A 24,685-nucleotide genomic window follows, 5' to 3' on the forward strand; every position below is an offset into this window, starting at 1 on the left:
ATACTATGTTTAGCTATAAGAGGGAAGTTTAACATGTGTTGGGGTGAAAGCATACTTAGCGCACGTTATTTGCTGTCCTGTGTACGTGCTTACGTGACTTTTGCCACACCTGCAACAGTGCGTGATCCTGCTCTGTCATCGGCACTGCACTCTCAACGCGATGATTGGTGCAGTGCAAAGCCTTGAACATAGTTCACATAAATGCGTGTACATTATTTTCCTCCAAGCGATTGCTCCACAAATGAAAAGTAAAAACATTCTCCGGGAGTGCGCTGACTGTGGTCACCCAGAAGAGATCGTGGGACAAATAACGACTTCAATGCCCGAGTCACAAAACACGAAAAAGGCATCGCAGTGATCCACTCTTGACGCAATTATCTGGTTCAACCACCTCGATGCAACATCATAGGTGTTGCTCTCCATCAACATCAAGCGTACGAACGAGACCAAATATCCAGGATCATGAGAGGTGGCGGTGGCATGGGGAGGCCTCCATCCAGCAGTGGAATGAACTTGTGAGTAAAGTGTACCTGATCATCACGTTCAAGCTACTGGGATCATAGCAACAATGCTTTAAATGAATAGCGGGATATAGCACAGATGATTATAACCTTCAATGCTTTGCCATGGGAGTTGAAAAGAAAATATCAAATCGTGTGTACCCTGTACTTTCAAGGAGGTTATGAGTTTGACAAAATGGTAACAGGGGGAATCATGTGGACATTGCAATTAGAAATTGATACTTACCTAATACAGCCAATTTGATTTGACAGAGCGTGGTTAAAACGAGTCAAACTCACTTACCTTCTGATCTTTCTGTTCTGGGCAAGAGATGAAGTTGTTGACACGTGGCCAGGAAATGTCTGTTCTCAGAAATCTTGGGGGGGGGAAAGTGGGTTGTTGTACTTTGGGCCGATGATTTGAAAGGGTTGACTCCTCCATGAAAGTTCGTTGGGCGATTCATCCGTGGAATGAGCCCTTCGGTCGGTGAAAAATAGTGAATGTTGTCAAAGTGAAATATCGGTGGGGGTTTTTTGTTCCCGAGATTAAAAAAAAAGTACAACGGTTGAGTTTTGTGTGATATATTATGATTTCATTGACTACACGTAAGAAAAAATATTTGAAGAAGGTTTTTTTTGGACATGCTGCAGCCATCGTGCTGCAGCCACCGTTAGCCCCGAGCGAATACGCAATACAGTAATTAGCCAATTTTTCTGGTACTTAAATCCAATTATTTACCCTCATTTTTTAGAATTCGAAGCAGTTGTGCTTGGCTTGTAGTTAACGAAAGATTATATGTTTGCGTTTTGCATTAAACATCTTGGCCTTTTGGCAGAATCGCGTAAAAAGCAAGCAACTGTTTAAACATAATTGGCGACTGAAACACGAGATAAATAATTCAGCACAGCACTACGTAAATTAGCCAGGGTTGAGCTGTCTTTTTTTTGGTTGCATGGAGCTAAACTTGCGTGTCGCATTTTTAGGGCCAGAGAAAGTGGCTCGCTGTCATAACGCAAAAAAAGGGGGCAGCCATGTCAGATTGCTAGCTCGCCAGCTGTGAAAACACGGCAGCTCTCCCCACTCGAAGCCATCTATTCACCCCTCTTGTTGAAAACGTCAACAAAAGTCCGTTACAGCAGTGCTGTCAAAAGCTTCCAGAAAGGACCACAAGGTTAAATACTGTCGCAAATGATGAGAATTTAAACGATGCGGTCGCTTCAGTGGCATTGTAAATGTTTCTGGTAACGACTTGGCAAACGACCTCGTAGCGGTTTAACACGGAGGCGACCAATATCATCCATAATAGAGGTCTTTGGGTTAGATCGCGCAAATATTTAAACGCGTCGTTAAAACCCGCCACCACCCGACACAGCCAACTGGTAAGAGTTGTCACGTAAACAGAACGTGGCCAATTCGTCACTAATACAGCACACCGGTGTGTTGGAGAGCCAAGCCACAACATTTATATTTGGAGCTGTGCACTTCTAAATCAGCTTAATCACATTGTTCCAGAGAAAGGCCGACCATAATACACGTCACACTACAGTGTTGTGTCTCATTCCAGAGGGCAAACAATGATACCGCATTTATTATATTTTACACAGAGTCAGTCACTGTCCCCATGTTCCAGACTGCGGTGGGGAGTTTTCATCTCAATTGTTCGTCCCTGAGCCGCAGACGAATATTCCACATTCCTACAGTTATAGCCATCCTTTCCGCACTAAGTTCAAACAACTTTGCATGGTCACCAAACGTGCAATTTCTTTCTGACCCTACTGGAAGCTAAAGAGCCTTCACTAGAGGGTATTTGGCCTACTCTTCCATGCTGACCAGACATCTTGGAAGAGCTGGTAGTACCCACACATGTCTTAACGCACTCATGACACAAAATACTTTGCTGATCTCGTCAAGGTGCATAAACCATCATGAAAACTCCGGTCATCCTCGCAGTAGCTTTTGGCTAGCCATCGAACAAAGACTGCCACCGCATCACACGCTTTCAAAGTGCGCTTCTGCGGCCGTCTGGAACGCTCTTCCTTCCGATATTAGGAAGCCACTGGAGCAATGCACTTCTAAATCTAGATTGAAAACTCGAATCTTTTGAACACTATTTTGTTTGCTGTCCTACCACCCCTCTGATTAGCACGGTCGGATACAAACGGTGCGAAAAAAATTCAATGTACACTATACGTGGACCTGCCGATCAGCTACTCGTGGTGTACTAATTTATACTGCTGGGTGGACAAAGGAAGGAGCAATTGCCACGCCGAAAGATCCACGTCTGGATTGCACGACCAGGGTGCTAACAACTGCAGCATTTCAGCATCTTTAACACCAATCCATTCCTGTGAAACACCATTCATTGGTGATAGCGTTGGCTGTGGTGCATAAGCACAAACAACTCAATACATTTCTCAATAACAGTGCTTTAAAAGGAAAAATATAACAATGTTTTTGGGCAACATCCAATCTTCATCGGGCATAAATAAGATGAAGCACCATTGCCTAAAACGTCACCTATTTTATATACAATATATAGTATTTCCCTTTAAGGCTGTGTTATTGAAAAATGTGTTGAGTTTTTTTTTATTCCCGTGAGCACATTCCTCCTAAAACACCATACAGTTGAGCTCAGTGCTGGAGCGGGAAGCACACAATCACAATGTTACGAATTCAAATCCTGGTTGGGGGTGAACTCAGCCCATCATCTCTCAGGGGTCATTAAAACAAGTATAACTTTGTGGGGAAGTCAAGAGTGGTTGTCCTGCACATAGACTACCCCCATTATAGGAATGTGGAATTTCCACCACTAGCTCAGGGCTATAAACAGGACATGAGCACTGCCTCAATGGTCATTTGAGCGGGAAATCACTTTTTTCATGCATTAATTGCACTGGCAAATATATCGCACGTATACCATAGCCAATTTGACTTTTACCATGAAAAACAAAAGCAATTGTTGGAACATTGATCAATACAAGAGGTAATCTATAATGCTCTAGATTTATTAATGTACTTTTCACATATTTTGATACACTTCCAGACATTAAGTATGTGATTAACTGCGATAATGAAAACACACAAACGCAATTGCACACAGGACGGATCATATTGAAGAGAACGGGAAGTAGTGTATATATAAATATGGAAAGTTGTTAAATTATTCATTCTAATAAAACTACCCAACAACGTGATGAATTTCAATTGACTGTTAGTTGCATAAAACTTTCAATTAATTCAGGCTATCATTAAAATATTTCGTATTGTTAAGAAACAGTTCATTTCACATGTTCTCGTAACTTATTCTTTCTCAAAATCAAATTTGACAGGGTACATCTTTTGACAGACCATGCATGCAACATGTTACAATACAATAAAAATATATGCAAGTTTAAAATGTACGATTTAACAAAAAAGTGTTTGTGTAGCACAGTAAGCCCTAAGTGCTCTCTCTAAGCAGATTAGCTTTGGTAGCAAGCGCTGTAAGACCCAATGACAAATAAAAACCACACATTTATTTACCGTAACATATTATACAACCATATTTATTGCACTTTAATAAAAAAAAAACAAATGTAGTTCATAAATTATTTACAAATGTTTACTTTAAACTACCTTGTATTAAAATTACAAATAGATTAAACATCACGGACAAAGCATAATTAGCCGATGTAAAAAAAAGGCAGGATATGAATGCAACATTTTTGCAGTCTTTCCGTATTTCGTCTTAGCGTTTGATTTGTTGTTATTTAATATTATTTTATATATTTATTTTTCATAATACTGCTTTCACTTTAAAATAAATGTGAACATTACCAACCGTGTAACATAATACAAAGTATTTCTTTTTTAAGTTCAGTTTCAGTAAATACTGTATTGTGTGTTGTTAGTAATTGCTCCTAACTTGTCAATTTTTTTAGGAATATCAGGTGATACAAAAAAACACATAATTTAGTTCATTTCACGAGAAATATCCATCTTTAAAATACACGTGGAAAAAAACACTTTGAGAAGAAATGTCATGTTAGTTTAAAACGGCGTGTTGACAAAAATATAAAAATTGATTTTTCTAATCTTCTCTTTCATTTTTATTTCATGGCATGAGGGTCCGTGAACGATTTTTTTTTCCTATCACATTTCCTGGATTAAAATTAAATGTTCTTGAAATATAAGCTTCAGCTATTTACAGCAATGATTCTGATATCAGCAACCGTCTTGATTGTATCCAAGAAAAAAAATGTTGCTTCGTCCTGTTGCCGCGGTGAATAACGTACAGAAGGGGAAAAACTTGCATCCCCGAAAAAGTTGTGTCTCCGAAAATGCAATCACGATCTGGTTCACAACATTGAGAAAACCTACGGTAGGCGTTACCATCCACGTTTGCTTTTTATTTTGTTCATTTTAAAAACAATTCGATTCTCTCCACACAGACGTCTGTTTGGAATAATAAGAATTGCCAAAGGTGCCATTCCTCTTCGTAAAGAATCCACATGTGTCCTTTCATGTTTTATCGTCATATGACCGCAATTCTTTTTTCCTCCCCTGCGTTTCAACCCATTTACAGGCAGAGACTTTTTTTCCCTTCTCCGTGTTTTTTGTCTTTTCTCTTCACAAATCTTTGCAGGACTCACAGCAGCGCAGCTTGTACATCATCAGCTGGCAAAGTTTCAGCCGTTTCACCAGGTGACAGTACCTGGTTGTGTCTTTACATTCACCTGAAAAATGGAAGAGAAATACACAACAAAGGCACATGTGTCAGCTTCCATGCACCCCACACTTGGATTCTTCCTGTATACAAACTTTTGGGGCAAGTGCTGTTAGCGAGCGCCTATGAAGGCTGGCGTGGTGCACGATGAGGGTGATGTGGCCACCAGCACCACCGCTCGGCTGCCTTTGCCTCCGCAATGCTGATATTTGCACGCCACACCAGGCTGAGTAAACCTAGGGGTTTACCGAGGGGTTGACTCAGCCTATGGGTTTACTCAGCTCAGAACCAGTTTCAATATTTGCCACCGACGTTGTCCGTGGCCGGGAATTGAACTCGGGTCGATTGGTTTGTAGTGCAGCGCTCTAACTACGGCACCACCGCTCAACAACAACAACCGCAATTCGCCACTAAGTGGCGGTGACGTCAACACGACGCTTGTGCCAGGCTATGTGCACGTTGAGACCACGTGAAGTACCACTCAACACACACACACAGACACACAAAGATGGGCACACGCCAGAATCACTACGTAGTGACATACGAGAGCGTGATTTTAGCTGTGGGTGCAGGGAACAGTTTTGTGTTTAATAGTTTACGACCCACAAAAGGGTCGCCGCAGTATACATACACACACACACAATACGTGCAATGCAAAAACAAACAATCCACGCTTTTTTTACTGGTGTGTGATAACAACAACAATAACAACACAGCAGCGCGGCTATAAAGCCGAGCTTGCCGGCTCTGCCGCCCTTGCACCTTTCTCGCAAGGGATGATGTTGCAGCGCTGCCAAGTGATGGGCTTGGGCTGCCAAGCGCAAGAATGCTCGCCGCCGCCGCCGCCGCCACCGCCACCGCCGCCGCCGCCAGGGGCATCGGCCGTGGCTCTGGCGCACTCCAGGCGGCGCGACTGGAAGCCGTGGCTGCCGCACGTGGCCGTGCACTCGCTCCAGCGGCCCGGGAGCCACTCGCCCGCGCACGCCTCCGCACTGCAATTCTGGCTCAGTGCCGGCCTGGGACACGCGCGCACAGACACGCGCGCACAAAGATAAAGATCACCCGTATAGCCTTCACAGACTGCGGGGGCAAGTGCTGTTAGCGAGCACGAGCGAGGGGGTGGGTGGCCAGCACCACGCCCGACCGCCTTTGTTTCCCCAGTGGCGATGTTTGCACACCGCACCAGGTACTCGTTTGAGGCTGAGTCGACCTAGGGGAGTCCCGGGACCGGTTCAGATAATCGTCACTGGTGTTGGCCGCGAGCGGGAATCGAACCCGTGTCGCCAGGTTCATAGCGCAGCGCGCTAACCGCTACACTACCGCTCCCCAAGACAAAGACAAACACACACACGCGCGCACACACGCGCGCACACACGCGCGCGCACACACACGCGCACACACACACGCGCGCACACGCACACACACAGGCGCGCACACACACACGTACACGCGCACACACGCGCGCGCACACGCACGCATCACACACACACGCGCACACGCACACACACACGCGCGCACACACGCGCACACACGCGCGCACACACACACGCGTACACACACGCACGCACATACGCACACACGCGCACACACACGCACACACGCGCACACACACAGGCACACACACACGCGCACACGCACACACACACGCGTGCACACACACACACGCGCACACACACACGCGTGCACACACGCACACACACACGCGCACACGCGCACACGCGTGCACACACACACGCGCACACACACGCACGCACGCACACACGTGCACACACACACACGCACGCACACACACGCGCGCCCACGCACACACGCGCCACATGCCCGAGCGCCAACGTGAAACTCCTCGAGTTTCTCAAAACGTTGCAACAACCAAGAAGGGATCTCGATTTAACGGCAGTTACGCACCCCCCCCCCACCACCTCCGCCTCTTGCGCAGCCAGCCAGGGTAAGCGGCACACGTGCATAAATGTCTCTATCTAAAACATGGCAATGTTTCTACAACGTGTACCGAGTGGAAACTCATAATAGTGTGCGATGTTTTAAAATAAATGAATAAACGTGCCAGTGGATTCATATTACCACAGCTCTCCTGTGTGCGTTTGGGTTGCGCCGTGTGCTGTTTGGCAAACCGAAAACACATCAGAGAGCTATAGAGCACCAAAAAAAACGATGCAGTTAAGTTCAATCAGTGCAGCTCAGCATTGTGAGCTCAGGATACATTTCTCGGATGCTGAATGAGACAATTGTGCGAGAAAGTACTTGAGTGTCATACCCAACGACGACACTACCATGATGACAATGATGATTATGTCATAAAGCAGATATTCATAACAGAGGAAATCATCGGGGGCGTGCTGAGATGGCATCTTGTGGAAATGTGGTGCAGCCTTCTCAGTGAACAAAACTTCATCGTCGACCTTCCGTGTACCAGTGTAATAACACGTTGTGCAAATCCATTCCCTCTGCATTCAACCTAACGCGTTCCATGAAGGGGCACTTTTTACACGCTTTTAATTAACTCACTTTATCTCTTGTTGTTGTTGTTGTTTTCGTTGTTGTATCCTCAAATCTTGTAACTCAATTTTAACCAAATTCCCAATGTGGTATCTATTGCAAACTTTGTATACTTATGTCATACTGATGACAATACTATATTCTATCATAAAAAATAAAATATATATTTTTAAACATTCTTTTTTATATGTTATGTTTCGGCTTGGGTCTAATTGGCCATGCTCAACTGACGTTGGCTGTAAATGACCACAGTCCCTTACGTTATGGCAAGCTTCGGGGCCACTTCCTGGAGTCGTGGAGTTCTGCCATTACTAGTACATTTCATAAAAGCGTGTTTTAAAAAAAGCTTGTTTTTAATATTACTTATTGTGTTTAGTTTGTTGTCCTTCCCCCCGCACCTCTGATCAGCACGCTTGTCTACGTACGGTGCGAGAGAAGTTCAACATACGTATACACACACAACTAGACCCCCCCATATTCCCCCCTCGCTTTAGCTGCCCTGCTTATGAAAAGCAGCAAGTGAGTTCGCCGGAGCATCAGTGGCAAGGGAGGCTTCACCTGGAGGATTTGTCACAGGCACTGTCAGGCACGAGGGTCCCGTTCGTAGTGCGGCAAGAGACCCGTCGATGTTTGGTCCCTGTCATCCATCCCACGCAACGCCCGGTGCACTGTCGAGAAAACAACGCGGTCCGGTCACCAGAGTCACTCTTCGGAAGCCCTTGAGACTTGAGCAGAGACCAAACACACAGCTCAATGCCACCGTCTGTCATCGGCATTGCCTCAGAACGGCAAATATACACGGGGGTCTAATTGTTTTTGGACACCGGTCCTTCCCCGTGGCAGGGTGAAAAGGGAAGTTGGAATATTTGTGGACAGAATTGTACAATGCGATGCCACTAAAAGGCACTTGCTACGTGAACGGTTAAACTCGCGTATCACACTCATATATCGCGTATAGTCACAGATAGTGGATCGGTGTATAACAGTTGTTAACACACTATACGACGAATCCGGTAACCTGAGTTAGATTCCGGACAATGGTTAACATTCGTGGTGAGTGATATCATCTGAGCTTGTCCTGGGCCCCTCTTCAACTAACCTGCGCTGACGAGTGTGGTGAAGTATGGTCAAACGAATATCCATGACCCGGCATGGCGTGGGGAGGCCTACATCCAGCAGTGACTTGACAAAGGGCTGTGAATTTTATTTTTGCTCATTGTGTGATTATAGTTATTTTAATTTCAAATGAATTTATTTCGCCTACTCATCCACGATGAAAGAGTACGCCAAATACCCTCTAGAGGGGCTGTCTAGAGCGCCCTCTGATGGAGGCTTTTCTGCCAGCAGAGGCATGAATAGGCAATTGCAGGGATGCACCTTTACCATTATAGGTAAGATAAGAGACATTTCTCTGTGATCATTGTCAACAGCTCTAATATTCTTGGTTCTTTCGGTAAAGTCACGTAGAAGGGAAATAAAAATAAAATAATAAAAATATAAAACAATATATATTTTTATTTTTTATATTTTTTTATAAAAAATAGAATTTTTATTTATTTTATTATTTCCCTTCTACGTGACTCTACCGAAAGAACCAATAATATGAATCCCTGCAGTCACGAAAGCTTTAAATCAAAATTTAACAGCTCTATTGTTCACACCTATGCCACAGTATATTTCAAACAAATAAAAACAAGTGTAAAAAGCGCTCAGCCTTTGTGCATTATGCAAAAAAGCATCATCATTTCCTGCAGAAGTGCATTGTGGTCGTCTTGTCTTGGATCACCACGATAATACATTTGAGCAAACGTCCCCGACCGACAGGCAGCAGCGACACAAAGATGGACAATTGTACACCGTTTTACTGGTAGGGTCCTCCTGGTTACACCAGCCCACAGGGGATTATTGTGTCCATCCGTCGTGGAGGAAGGGGCTGGGTGGGGAGGGAGGGGCTGGGTGGGGAGGGGAGGGTGGGGAGAGGCTGGGTGGGGAGGGTGGGGAGGAGCTGGGTGGGGAGGGGCTGGGTGGGGAGGGTGGGGCTGGGTGGGGGGTGGGAGGGGTGGGGCTGGGTGGGGAGGGGCTGGTCACCCCGTGGTGCCCTTATAAAACTCAACGTTTAACCTACTCATGCCGGCTTGTGCCCGCCCTCACAATCGGCCATATTTGCGGAATACACCACGCCGCCGTTGACCCTGGCCATTGACCGAGCAACCCAACGTTCCTACCAGGAGTGTGTTATCGCCTTGTTTACGCGACCGGTCGCTTCTCACCATTCCCGGATTTGTCCGCGGTGCATCGTGGTGCAGCCAGTACCTGCCCCCAGTCGAGCGCCACCCAGTGAGGGCAGTCGTGCGTGGCGCACGCCTCCTCCTCGGTGGGTCGCAGGCCGGCGTCGTGTTCGCACAGTTCCACGGGCAGCGGGGTCACCTCTCCGTCCGAGGACAGCATCTGGCAGGTGGCGCGACGCAGGCGCATCCCTCCTCCGCACGAGCGTGAGCAAGTGCCCCATTCCTCGACGCTCCAGCTGGAAAGGAACACAAATTCATTCGCATTTTTTTTTTTTTACATGGGAATGCCCATTGAGCTGCGTGTTCTTTTCTCAGAGGTGTGCCTGGCCACACGTTAATTTGTTGTTGTAGCTTTGTTGACACCCCCCCCCCCCCCATCCTGGCCTCCTGGAGATGTGTGAAAAAGAGGTTCATAGCTCGTCGGATTCCTCCGGTCTAAATAAAGATTCTGACTCTGACATGATAGCTCATCGAAGCGGCTTAGTGTCATCATACGTGGGAATTTTCTCGTAGCCGAATAAATCGAAAGGCATGGTTCATAAATGCGGAGGAGGGCAAAAACCGGAGGAACCTGGAGAAAAATCTACGCAACCACCACGAGCGGAAATAATACGCAAACTCCAAATTCACAGGCGTTAGGCGTTGGGTTCTGTATCAAACCCATAACCTTCTTCATACCATGCGAGAGAGATAACATATCGCCACCCCGAAAGCCATTCGTTCAAACACCTATCTGGAGAGTTATATAGACCTTGCCATCGCTTGTTCGGACCATTGCTGGGCCTACATGAGAGGAAGCTCTCGAAAGCTTCTCTGGAGGGTTATTTTGGCCTCCTCTTCCATGCTCCTCAGATATCTTTGAGCAGATGGGAGTACCATAACAATTTATGGAAAATCAAGTGAAAACACAAATTGATTGAACACAATCATTTGTCTGTGATCTATTTGTTTATGACCGGGCTAATACCATCTACTCACCACAATCAACAGTTCAATCAACAGGCGGCCGTAACTTGGACTCGAACCCAGGTCCTGAGCTCTTCTAGTTTAGCGTTCCTGACTCGCGAGCCACCCGGCCACTTGGAGTGGGAGATGGCAGCCTTCGCATGGCCCACTCTCATCTTCTTGGTTCTTTCAGTAAAGTCACGTAGAAGGGAAATAATAAAATAATAAAAATAATAAAATTATTCTCACGACGTTTCGGCCACAACGCAATCAGCCGTCCTCAGGTGAAGGTGAAGACCAGGACGGCTGCTTGCGTTGTGGCAGCCGTCCTCAGGTGAAGACCAGGTCTGTCTTCACCTGAGGACGGCTGCTTGCGTTGTGGCCGAAACGTCGTGAGAATTATTTTATTATGTTTTATTTTTATTATTTTATTATTTCCCTTCTACGTGACTTTACCGAAAGAACCAAGAAGATGAATCCCTGCAGTCACGAAAGCGTTAAATCGAAATGGCCCACTCTGCCAGGCGAGAAGTCGCGACCAACGGCATCGACGCGACGACCGAACATCGACCGTCCGTGTCCCGGCCCCCAGAGCATTTCTGTCGATGTGATTGGCTCACCTTGGTGGGCAGTCTCTCCGGTTGCACTGCTGCGGTGCAGCTAATGACGGCTTCGGGAGGCCTTGGCAGAGAGAGGCGTCCACTTCCTCCAGGTCGTCTCGGACGCAGCGCAGACGCCAGGACTGCGCGCCAGTGTTTCCACAGCTTGCCGAACAAGGGGACGGCTCCCCCGGCGTCCAGCTCGATTCTGGGAGTGAACCCAGATATGCCGCTGATATTGAAAGTAATTATTCTTAATCTAACCCCTTAGTGTCAAAGGAGCTTGTTAACTGTTCCCTTCAGTGCGGCAAAGAAGTTTGGGATCTGAGCCCAAAATGTATAAGCCAGCAATAATGTTGTTTATATGAACCATAGGATAAGTAAATACTGTAAATGATAACTAATGCACTTTTGGCCTTAATTTTAACAATGCCAAAGAACACTGTTAAAATACAGAGAAAATGCCTCTCTGTAATAAGACCAACGGCAGTATCCTTGAAAGGATTACAGCAGCCAAAGATAATGAGTCAGGCACTGTGGGACTTTAACTGAGATGGTGAGGATAAACAATTGCTTTGCAAAAATATTGTTCTTGGTGTATAATACTGATATATTCGATTAAATTCCAACACACACATATATTTGTACACCATAATAAACAGCAAAGGAATTTCACAGTTGCATATACTATACACATGTTATAATTCCCCTCGTTAACGATGATGATGATGTATGTGCTTTGTTCCAGCTGTGAAATGTAAGAGCCTCCCACATTGATGCTCACCACCAACAGCGATGTGCAGCGTGGCGGTCAAGGTGCCAGCCTCGTTCTGGGCCACACAGCGCACGGGGCCATCCCAGGGCCCAACAACACCGCGTAAGCGCAGAACCTGCTCCCCAGCCAGGAGCTGGTACGACAACCCAGGCAAGCTCTGCACAGGCTGGCTGCCCAGGTACCACGTCATATTGGGCTTGGTGTTGCCTGCAACCGGGCAGCCTGAGGAAGAGAAAAAAAAGAAAAACAACAACAGACAAAACACAAGTGAAGGTGAGAAAGGCGAAATGCAGCAATCGCATCTACGGTTAGCACGGTTGGCAAGGGACGGTGCAATAGAAGTTCAACATACTCGTCTCATTTGTAAAAGGTAAAAAAAAAGCTAAACATGCGGCCCTGAAATTTACTTGCTCATACCACCGCCGGCGGAAGTGGTTCCCAAATACAACGCTTCAACGCTGGCCAGGGGTTGCAGTCGTCACATTTTACACGCTTCAAGCAATAATTGCTGATGAACTGTCTGCAGTGGACCAATTTCGACTGCTGGGAAAGAAAAGAAAACTTGCCCTGTTGTTTCAACTGCCACGCCATGAGAACGAACTGAACCAGTGGCCTCTGTATTGCAAGTCCAGTGAGTTAACCGTTAAACGACGGCAGCTTCTGTACTGCACCCAACTGCCTGACTGCAGGATGGAATATTTCTCATCCTCTGTCTTTCCATGCACAGCGTGGCTGTGGAACTCAATTCTGTCTCTGAAATAACACAATAATCCGATGCCTCGTTTCCATGACCAGTGGGGAAACTGTGTGGGTATTGTACTGGAACAAGACTCGGCTGAAGAGCCTGTGATCCTAAATCTGGCCAGACTGATCCCAATCACAATGGATAATTGACCGCTGGGTTAGGGCACGTAATTACATCATCATTACGTGGCCTCACCCAAAACGCCAATTGTGTTTCATGAATATTTACTGCGAAACCCTCTGTGTTATGATCCCAGCCACACATCATCATTACAAAGACAAGACTGTGTTGTTCTATGGGAGATGGAGCCTTCCTCAGCCAAGATCCATGACTGTGGAATTCCCTTCCATGGTCCATTCGGGATTCTTAGTCTGTTTCACTTTTTAACTCACGTCTTAAAATGTACCTATTTGTACAGGCTTTCCCTGTAACTTAAGATTGTAAAACCAATTTGATGTCTTGGCTTTTCCTCTTGTCTGATTGTATTACTGTGTAATTATTATTTGCTTTAATCATAGTTTGTTCTAAATTTGATTGGCTTCCAGGTGTGGTTGTCCTTGATATTGTTATTTATTAGTTTTCTTTTTTACTTCGATGTCATCTATGCTTGTGAGTGTAGTTTTTATTTTTTTTACATACAGCGCTTTGAGATATTTCAATGTGAAAGGTGCTTCATAAAAAAATGTTATTATTATTATCCACAGTGCCACAGCCGTATGCTACCTTTTGAACTGGATCGCGGTATTTTTTCTTAGCTCGACTGACCCTGGCACCAGTATTGATGTCACAGGGTCAACATGGAAATGAGACACTTAGTTTAACTTCCTGGTTGTGTTAGTGATAGAAGTGCATAGCAAAACGATCACAGGACAATGTTGTCCACTCAAAACAGTCTCAGCAAAATAATTCTGAAAGCAAAAAAAAATTCAAAACAATTGTCAACATACGCTGCCTTCGAAGAAAAAATATATATAACCTGTGACTTTTCAGGTAACGGGCATTCTTCACAGCATAGCATTGTATATGTAAACCTTAGCCAAATCATCCTTGCATTACATTCTTCGGAATTAGTCCAACATTCCAAGTATGATCCTCCCTACAAACAAAAGTCTTGAAAACTACGTGAGGCTTGTCTGGATAAATAATGAGCACTTTATGTATAAGTTGATTTAAAATTCACATTTAACGTAACATTGTTTAATACTGTTTGACATGAATCCACTCCAAAAAATAAAACACATCCTGGCATATTTTTATTCCAAACGAGTGACGCATTCTTATTTATTAGCAAGGAAAACACTCACCAGCGAACATTCATCATTCATTAGGGTTGGGTAGGTGATAAAAATTCTATGCAGTAAAATAAATGTTCAAGTATCCCTGTATAGCTGAGTCTTAACAAGCTAACATTTTACATCTCTGTGAGATTAAAAATGTTCCTGCTTTAAGACTCCCTCCGGGGAAATTACACACTACCAAGAGAAAACGGACTATTTTTATGGAATCTCTTGGCCACTCATATAAAATGTTTGCATTGTGACCTATTTCTGCAGTTGGCTCAGCCAATGAAACACTTTTAAGAGATGGGAAGCCAATTGTATAATGCAATGGATACAACATTTATGGAAATGTACATTTTATATAGTTTAAAAATATATAAATATAAATGTGATTATTTGGCGATATTAAATGCATGTGCTTTGCTTCTCAAAGAAACAGAAAAAAAACATCTAAACATATTTAGGATTTTGTGGAAAGAGTGAGCCACTGCAAAGTCTTTCAAATGGAAGGTTAAGATCAACATCTTATGAAATAGAAAATGATTGCGTAAATATGTTTTCTTTAAATGTTCAGCAAAGTTGCGCAGTATTGAAATAAGTTGTATAACTGAGTAGAAAGTAGGTGCAACACAATGTCATGGGCATTTCAATTATACGTTCTGGTATGCCATATTTCTATCGGAAATAATGAATATTTCACCAGGAACATTTAGGAAATGTATCATAAATAAAGCATTGTAATAATAATTAATTCTACAATAATAAAAATCTCACTGGCTCATGACCAAAAAATAATAAAACTGTATCAATTCATAAGTGTGCACTGAAAAACTGGAACTGGTTACATTCAATGGAAATTGAATCTGAAAGGACTTTATTTTTTTATATACATAAGTAACTTTCAAAGGGTCCCAATTGCATGCCCTCATTTTTCTGTTTCATATTAAATTCAACAAAGCAGTCGTTCCAGCTGGAAATCCACGTCCTCTGCAAAATAGTACACCGTTAACTGGACATGCTAATGAGCTGCTCGTGACCTTTATTTAGAACAACGCGAGAGAGCCAACTGAGACAAAGTCTGCTTTCTTTTTTTGCAAAAGGATACCAGAATTCGACATCAACTTTATTATGCATGATATATTCTAAATATTATTACCTTAAGTATTTATTTTTGCTTTACTTTTTTTCCCACGTCATTTAAATTTTGTAGACTACACGTACGTGCATATTTTGAAGTGGACAAGTGCACACACAAAAACTAATTAAATAACTATCCATTGAGAAGTGAACTCAGAAATAACGGTACACGTGTTGTGTGCGATTTTCACAATGATTTCAGGGGCTTAAACAATGCATTCTCTCGTACTTTGTACCTTTCTTCTACTGTGGACTCCTATCGTGTTTCTGTATTGTTTGTTGTTGTAGCGTTTTGACCAGCCCCTACTGGACATCTGTGAAAAAGAGCTTTGTAGCTCCTCGGATTCCTCCAGTATGAATAATTATTCTGATTTCTGATTTTATCAGCATCCAGAAGTGGAGGTAAAAGGAATGGATATTCCCTCCCTGTCCTACGTTAGATATCTTTGTTCAAAACCAAATAAACAAACGAGGCTATTCTTCAATCCGGGCAGCTCGCGGCAGAAATTCAAACAACCGAGGAGGTAGCTGAACCACTGGGGATCCATCCAGAGCTCAAATGCCGCTCATTACTCATGGTCATGCCAGACCGGCGGCTTGATAGATTGCACAAGTGGGATGCGAAGTCTTAGGAAAACAAAAATGTACCGGGTTGAGATACAATCTGATGTACTCTGTGGGGCATCGATTCTGAAACGCGATCCTCTCGTCACGCAATGCATTTCATCTTTTTCTCTTTTGCCTTGGTTCCATTTGGAGCGACTATTTTTCTGGTTGAATGTGGACAGCTGAGCATATGGGGCTGAGTCGGGGTTATTTGCAGTCTTACATTGCACCTTGAGGGGTACAAGCTCCATGATGATGCTGAGTGACAAGGAGATTAGAAACTGTTTGACTGCCTACAATTTTGCTGGAATGCAACAAGGTTACCATTTGCAACAATCCTTTTGTCAGTTCACACATTTGTTTAGTAAAAGTTTGGTGCCAATGTGTTCTGCCGACCCACCTTATTACTGATAAAAAATAAGTCGAGCTTCTACATAAATAAGGCTAGCTTCTGCAATGTGTGTCTAACTACTTGAATAGCAGCCTACATTTGTGTGTAAGTGGAAAATGGCACAATCATTGCCTGGGTGCCCTACAGGCCGGATGACAACATAATTTTAAACAGTAAAAAAAATTAAAAGCTTAAAACAAGTAGCCAGTTTCATGAATATCCTTACACTTTTTTCATTTCAAATCAATTTAGATAAAATAGATTAATATATAATTTATTCAAATTGAATCGATGAAAACAGTTTTGAAATACGGGTCTCACGACCCCAACGAGATGGATATTCTGGCATCACATTGGCCAATTTAAACCACTCCCAGTAAAATGCCAAAATTAAGCGAAAGGAGGGCAAATAATTCCGCCCCTGAAAAATTATTCTTCCTTCCCTCCACCACCCAGCTCCCAGCCTAGCTTCCGTGACGCCGAAAGATAGCTACCACAGCAAAGATTCGACCCGCCAATTGCCACTGAATAAAGAGTGTCCACTCACCAACAATGAGGTCGTGTCCAGTGGGCACATTGAGGCTGGTGTCTCCTCTGAGTGACACCATCCCGGCGTGCTCATGTTCCGCTGTCCCAGAAAGCAGGGCGGCCACCTCCACGGAGTGGCGGTGAAATCGTGGAGGCTCTGCAACATCGCGACAGTGCGGGGGTTGCCATTTGATTCAGGAATCGATTATTTAATGTGTGACGTTGCGAATGAGACAACCCTGGTCTTTTGAGTTTGCGCTTGGTTAAACAATATAAATTTGAAAGGTAGTGGCATAAGTAGTTTGAGGCGTCATGTGGAACCCCAGTATACAAAACACAGTCGAATAAAAAATTACGTTGAATGCCTGTATCATGAGCTGAAGAATCAATATTAATTAACAAATCGATGCACCATTACAACGACGAATTAATGTGTATTTCAGATGAAACTCCATGCACTGTATCGGCACTTGTAACGGATACAACAACACCCGTCTAGTTCGGACTGTTTTTTATATGTTCAGCCTCGACTTGTTCACTCCATTCGGTTCAATGACCAGTCTTCGATGCATCGGTTCATGCTTTTATTTTGAACGTAAGAATAGATTTCAATCGGCCAAAACCGATGCATCTTTACACACCTAATTATGGGCTCACCCACTGCGTGGAGTTTATTACACAAATTAAACATGTAGTTTGTTCTCCTTTAATGCAGTAGTTGCATTCCTGAACAACACCACGTTATGGAAAAATCGCGTTATGATAAATAAGATACAATATAGGGTAAAGCACAGTCCGCGATAACACGTTAGATGCGTATGCTGGCTGAACAAAGACCGAGGCGCGTGGGTAGCATCTAGAAGCATCCAGCAGCATCCCTCCTTGTGTGATGCCACGCCGGGCCAGCCGTACAACTGCTTATTCCTACTCGCGAGACATGGTTCTGTTCATTCAATCGCGTTATATCCAATTCGCATGCACGTTATAAAAAATATGTTCCCTAATACATTCATCGAGCTATATAAAATTCCCGTTATGGAAACACGCATTGTAGGAGTACAGACTGTATATTATAACGAGGTCACCGTGTTTCAACAAAAAAGACCGGCGCGGAGGTACACACCGAGAACGATGAGGGTCGTGCTTTCCAAGACGGAGCCAAAGGGACTGCTGGTCGTGCACGTGTACACGCCTTCATCCTTTGCGGTGACGTTCACAAGAATCAGCGAACCATTGGCGAGCGAAGGCAATGATCTCTCCAAGTCTCCCCCACCTCTCGTCCATGCAGTATCGACTGTGGATGGCCCTGTGGAGGAGGACAAACACGGCTGCACGTTACAGATGATCTCTGCGCGATGGCGAGATGTTAACTACCCCGGCTGGTATACAGGAGGTCGTGGGTTCGATCCCGACCCTGATGGCTGTATATTTGGAGGTTGCGTGTTCTCCCCCATGGTCGCGTGGGTTTTTCTCCGGGTCCTCTGGGTTTTTTTCCCTCCACTATTAAAATCAACATGCATTTAGAGCATTTGACTGCTGTAAAATGTCCACGTGATAAGCCACTTCGTTGAGCTATCATTTGTGGCAAGGTCGCTTCTGAGAAAGAGTGATATAGCTCAGTGGGCCTTACTTGGTAAAATTTAAATAACATAAAATATTTTATTTCACATATTTCATCCAACTGAACTACTGAGCTGTATTTATATTATATATATATAATTGCTGGATACTGACTCAGCACTGCGCCCACTGTTTTTCTGGTAGGATGGAGATGGTTGAGTTTTATTTGTGTTTGTTTACCTTTCTTGTACTTTTCACTCCGATCGTGTTTTTGTATTCTTTGTTGTTGTAACGTTCTGACCCGCCCCGACTGGACATCTGTGAAAAAGAGCTTTATAGCTCATCGGATTCCTTCAGAATAAATAAATATTCAGATTCTGATTCTGCTTGTGAGTTACGACGTATTTAACGGTCCCATCGCCAGGATAATCTGCACTTATGTAACCTCGCTGAAGGGAGAAAAAAAGTGTGGACTTGAAAATACGACGATTTCTGTTTGACTGTTTGTGGGAACGTCTCCGAGTCATCCATATCTAGGAATTTTCATGGGGGGGGGGGGTGTCCAGACATCTACGCCACCCGCGTGTGACCTGGGAGAGCAAAATCCACATGCATTGGGTACTTTTTTTCGTCCCGACAGAGTAAAATGGACAAAAGCTACAGTTGATTCCATTTAAACGGCCACCAACACACACAAACAGAAACGTGGTGTATAGTTTGTGATTACTGCACTGACCTTTAGAAGTCGGAACGAATTTGTCTTTAAAATGTGTTTTGGGACAATGCACCACCTATGAAGCAACCCCTGACCCTTGTGCATGCCAGTATGGTCAAAGGTGTCCATTTCATTGCAGTGTTGGGAATGTCTCTTGACCGTAAACCTTCCTCGGGGACCTTTTTTTTGCATTAACTTACACAACTGAAAACAGAACCCGAATTGTGCTCCTTTCACATATGAAACACGAACGAGTGAATGAACGCGACATGACATTTTCTCGAAAGCATCTAAAATATGTACGCTCATAAAAATCACATACTCAATCAAGTCTTTCGTTTTATTAGGCTTGACAAAAAGAGTCACGGTCACAGTCGAATCTAAATCCGTCACAGCCAAACAAACATTCAGTACTCTTTCGTGTGCTCGTAAAGTAAGCAAGCAATTTATGGCCGAGAGCTCTTACTGTCCATATGGCAGCCCAGAGTGACGTTTGTGCCAGCCCGGACCCGGACCATGCCTCCAACGTTGACCTCAACGAACCTCGAACTCAGATCGGTGATGACCTCCCTCGTAGTTTTAATCAGAGAGTCTGCTGTTGATTAAAACAACATCCGTCGAAACAACAACCGAACAATTACACGTCGACATTTTTTCTTTTATTATTCATTTCATCAGCGAAGCAAAATGTAATTAAGAAAAATAAATGCCTTGAGTCTTGTCCAGAAATAACATCCATATTAATATTATATACAAAGTATGCATGTATTCATAATGAGTGCATAATTGAATTTCGCCAAGAGTCAAAGTAATTTTCTGCTCGAATGACCAGGAAATGAGGCAGTACTCATCTATTGCTCATAGCCTTAAACCAGTGAGTGGTGAAAATTCCGCATTGCTGTGGTGGTGTCCAAGCTATCCACAGAATCACTGTTAACTTTGCCACGAAGTGGTGCTCACATGAAATTAATATTTTTATGCTTTACAAATACCCGGGAGGTTAATGGAATGCCCACACTGCGAAGCGATGTTGCACAGCCAAAAGAAAATCACCGACATTGACAGTCGCGTTAAAATGGCCAGTGCATACATTTCTTCTTGAATTACATAATTTTCACGTGTTCGAGCTTTGATGTACTTCCCACTGCAAGTACAACGTTGCCAAGTGAGCGAGAGAGAGAGAAAGAGGGAGAGAAACGTGAGCTTACCAGTGATGGTAACGAGGGAGGACAGGGTGTCCGTGCCGGCCCGGTTGGTAGCCAGGCAGGTGTAGAGTCCACTGTCAGACTCGACGGGCAGTTCAATGCGCAGGCAGCCATCCGTCTGCTCCGAAACCCTGCAAGCAAACTGCGGACAACTATTTATTACCGGTGACAGAGTGTTTATCTAGAAAATGATTATGCACCTGTGCGCAAAGCCCTTTTCCAAAATGGTTATTGTCAAGCCCAGAACAATGAGTCTGCATAAGACGTGTGGTATGACTTGAATCGTTTTTAAAGCAGCATATGTGCTCCTGTTAAATAGAATTAAGCATTTTGAGCCATGTGGGAAGACCATACATATATAAACCAAGAGCAGTTACATTCATGCTTTTGCTGTGCACTATTCAATGTTCATTTAACACGGTTGCGATAAATGTATCTCTTTCCAATTTTTCTTATATACATACAAAAAGAGTAAGCGCGCTTTGGCAGTACTAATCAGTAAAATGGAAGATAGCCGCGGTCGAGACGATGAATGGAATGGCAGTCAAAGGAATTAAGTCGCCAAAGAGGACATCAAAATCAGCGACGGAGCACTGAGCTGGACTAAATATAATCAACCAGGTGGGGTGTTGACTGTTACATTAGCCGACTCTCTGTGTTGTATTGCATAATATTTTCAAGTTTGCTAGGTTTTTTTTTTCTCATTCATTCGTACCTGATGATGATTGCTTGTGTTGCAATCGAAACGGCGTATTCTATTATTTAATTTATTTTCTTTCTACGTGACTTCACCGAAAGAACCAAAAAGTAATTAGAATTATTACATCGTGGAACCATGAAAGACTCTAATGACTTGGGCATACCTTTGCCCAGCGGTGAATACATCATGGCCCACGACAACGAATGCGGGACAACCATAATACGTCCGCATTGTCCTGAATGAACAACCGTTCCGTCCCTTGCAGGATGAGCAAAGCATGTGTTGGGTCTAGGGATCAATAAATAGGCTTGCTTGCAAGCGGCCCACAGAATGCTCACTGACGCATGTATATTTGCCTTGCATTAGTCTCGGATTACAGCATACCGGACCAACCTGGTTGGCTGTGTCGTCTCAGGTTGTTGCTTTGACAAGAGCCGTTCTAATCCCTCAACACTCAAACAGCGCGATCCCTGGCCAGTGATGGGCATCGTAGTCAAGATCTCAATTGAGATAGCGACATCTTGTTAATTAAGTTTCCTGCAAGCCCGTATGGCTATATTGTTTTCAGCACGAACTTTCATCAAGATTCCTCTTTTTTTGTTGGCAAACCTGACACGACACCACCACCATCACTACAAAAAATGTATTAAGGCTGCAAATTTCTATATTTTTATATTATTTGATCTCTGCTGCATTTCTATGAATTGTTTATACACGACCAACACGGTGTGGAGAGGCCCTCATCCAAAAGTGGATTGACACACGGTTGTGAGTTCAGTTATTACTATCATGGATATACCATTGAGCTATGGTGCTCGCAACACATCACAAGGCCAGCACCATGTTGGGATGCCTTTGCCTTCCGAGTGCTGACACCAAGTTTGTTAACACAGAGACACCACACCAGATATGTGCATGGCCAGGAATCAACATCACACCATTAGGATCACCGTCCGGTAAAGTATAACCACCAGTGAGTAACCAGTTGCGAAGACACCACTGTGTTCCAACCCCACAGCATACGCATATACTCAACAACAACAAATCACTCCACAAGTGCTGTTAGAGAGCACCTATTAATGTCCTCACAGGACACCTGGTTGGAGTGTGACCAGTGCCTTGCCCACCTGCCTATATCTCTCCATTTCTGATTTATGCATCCATACCCAAAGACAAAGATCCCCCATCTATCCTCACAGAATGGTGATGCAAGTGCTGTTAGGGAGTACCTACTCATGCCAACACGAGCATGAGGGAGTGGTGTGGCCAGAACCACGCCCGACCACCTTTGCCTCTCCTGTGCTTAGCTTTACACTACGCACGGGATGCTCGTCACGTCTCAGTCAATCTAGAAGAGGTCCGGGAGAAGTTCTGGTATCACTTGGAACTGATGTAATCCACAGCAGTGTTCGTAGTGCAGTGCACGCGTACCACTATGCCTCCGCTCCTCGTACAATCACAGACACGGACACAATATTTACACGACTGGAGATACAGATGAATCAGGGAAGTTTCACAATATTATTATTATCACGCGAAAGTTACCTGTTGCCGAAAGCCACAGGCGTGTCGTCTTGTAGCCAAGTGATAACAGGAGAAGGGACTCCGTGTGCATTACAGCTTAATGTCAGGGCCTCGGGCCGATGGCTTAGGAGCAACGGGTGGCCCACTTGCACCCTGATCTCTTTGTGAGACAGGAGACTTAATGGTAGATCCTCTCTCTCGATAGCCGGAACCTCGTAGGGGGCACTCGTAAACCTGGGGGACGCTCGATAACCATCGTTCACTTGAGCTGCGTGCGTAACATCGCCAGGCTCTTCAGTGGTTGGCTCCGGTTCTGCGGAGAGACTGCGAGGGATTTTCGTGGGCACCGCTGTGGATGCAACGTCAGGATTCCCCTCCCATTTGCCCTGCTCAAACACTCCGGCGGCTCTCGGGCTCACAGTCTGCGTCGGGCTCTTGGTAATCAGATCCTTCGCTGGTTGAGCGGAGGCACCGATTTGATGCTGTCCTCGGAGGCGGAGGGTGATGTTTCTGATAAGGCCCTCCAGTTTGTCTTCCTCGGTAATGTACGCCACTGGATTGGAAGCATCCAAGTTAATGATGTCGTCGTACGAGTAATCTCTTTCTGCCGAGTCGGAAGATTCAGCGGATGCCGGCTTCGTTTTAGCCTCCAGCTTTTTTTCCAGGACTCGGAGAACAATCCGGTCATACAAACTCCCATCGTCCCTGTAAAACTCGTACTTGTTCGCTTTGATTTGCTTGCGCAGCTTCTGCACGTCCATCTCCTTGCTGGCGGAGCTCGCGGCCTCGTTGTGTTTCAACTCCTCCGGCTCGCTCTTCTGCTTGGCCACTCGCGAGCCCTGGCTCGACCCAACGTCGCCGCTGCCGATGACGCCGATCAACTTGACGGCGAAGTTTTCTCGGGCCGAGCCCGCCACGCACGTGTAAACGCCGATGTCGCTGGGCTCCAGGTGGCGCACTTTCAAGGCACCGGAGCGTCCGAGGACGATCCGCGAAGAGTTGGCGAGGGGCAGCCCGTCGTGCTCCCAGCGGATGAGGGCCTTGTCAAAGTGGCGCACGGGGCAGCGGACGACCACCGTCGTCTTGGGGTGCAAGTAGGCACGGCCGCCAACGTCAAAGTGCAGCCGGCGATCCCAGCGCGACTGGATGTACACTTTGTGCATCGCCGCAATCTGCGGCTCCTTCCTGGTGGACTTCCTGTTGCTCTGCTTGCCTTTTCCATCTGTGTGAGCCCCGAGAAAAGTGAATGAGTAACAACAATAAATGTGGATATCAAAGGGGAAAGTACTTGCTATAAAACGCCACATTATGTATGTTGAACTTCTTTTCCACCGTACGTGACTTGCAGTAGTTAATCACAATGATAAATAAATATTTAAGAAATTTAGCCCATTGTCAATCCACTTGAACCGAAAGGCCTCCGCATGCTATGTCAGTCCTGCGGGACCGTTTCACTACATTTCACCTAACTTCTGCGTAAAGAATCATCATGATTTACATTTCAAGATTGGGCTTCTAGATTCACTGCAGGGTGTCGCCGTGACACTGCTCGGGCAGTCGTAGTTCTTAGCTAGCGAGTGTCCTTGCAAACCCAATGCACATTAACGTGTGGCTGAACCACATGAATGCACGCCAGCAGCAGATCTCCAGCGGCATTCATGCAGATTGTCACCAGGAGAGCTATTGCACGGATGTCTTACTGTGCAGCTGTAAGGTGCAATTACAGCAGACGTCCAGAATTTGTGAAAGTTTTGGGGAGTGTGTAGATTCCCGAATTTTTACTCTGCTGTCCACGTGAATCACATCACTCAGCTGTACCCTAGTGACATCATTATGATTTGAAAACGCGTCAACAATGTGTCACAGATACGTATGCCCGCACAAATCTCAAATAAATATTCATATGTGTTGCTTGAGTTTTCCTCTAATGATGTGAACATCTACATAATATGCAAAGACCAACATAT

General features: G+C 44.8%; 1 protein-coding gene across 1 annotated transcript in view; it reads right to left on the minus strand.

Annotated features, from left to right (window-relative positions):
• Positions 1-3,490: 3,490 nt before the first annotated feature.
• Positions 3,491-24,685, minus strand: part of LOC133346593 (ADAMTS-like protein 1) — a 100,848-nt gene continuing 79,653 nt past the window's right edge. Inside the window, 12 exon segments of the mRNA XM_061558261.1 lie at positions 3,491-5,216; positions 5,969-6,222; positions 8,279-8,388; positions 10,034-10,244; positions 11,574-11,760; positions 12,337-12,549; positions 17,034-17,171; positions 18,138-18,320; positions 18,815-18,892; positions 19,756-19,884; positions 20,498-20,625; positions 22,740-23,940. Coding sequence (XP_061414245.1) covers positions 5,110-5,216; positions 5,969-6,222; positions 8,279-8,388; positions 10,034-10,244; positions 11,574-11,760; positions 12,337-12,549; positions 17,034-17,171; positions 18,138-18,320; positions 18,815-18,892; positions 19,756-19,884; positions 20,498-20,625; positions 22,740-23,940 — 2,939 coding nt within the window. The 3' untranslated portion in view covers positions 3,491-5,109.

The sequence above is a fragment of the Lethenteron reissneri genome, chromosome 24 (assembly GCF_015708825.2).
Source record: "Lethenteron reissneri isolate LAM-NWPU_2019-01 chromosome 24, ASM1570882v1, whole genome shotgun sequence".
Taxonomy (NCBI): Eukaryota; Metazoa; Chordata; class Hyperoartia; order Petromyzontiformes; family Petromyzontidae; genus Lethenteron; species Lethenteron reissneri.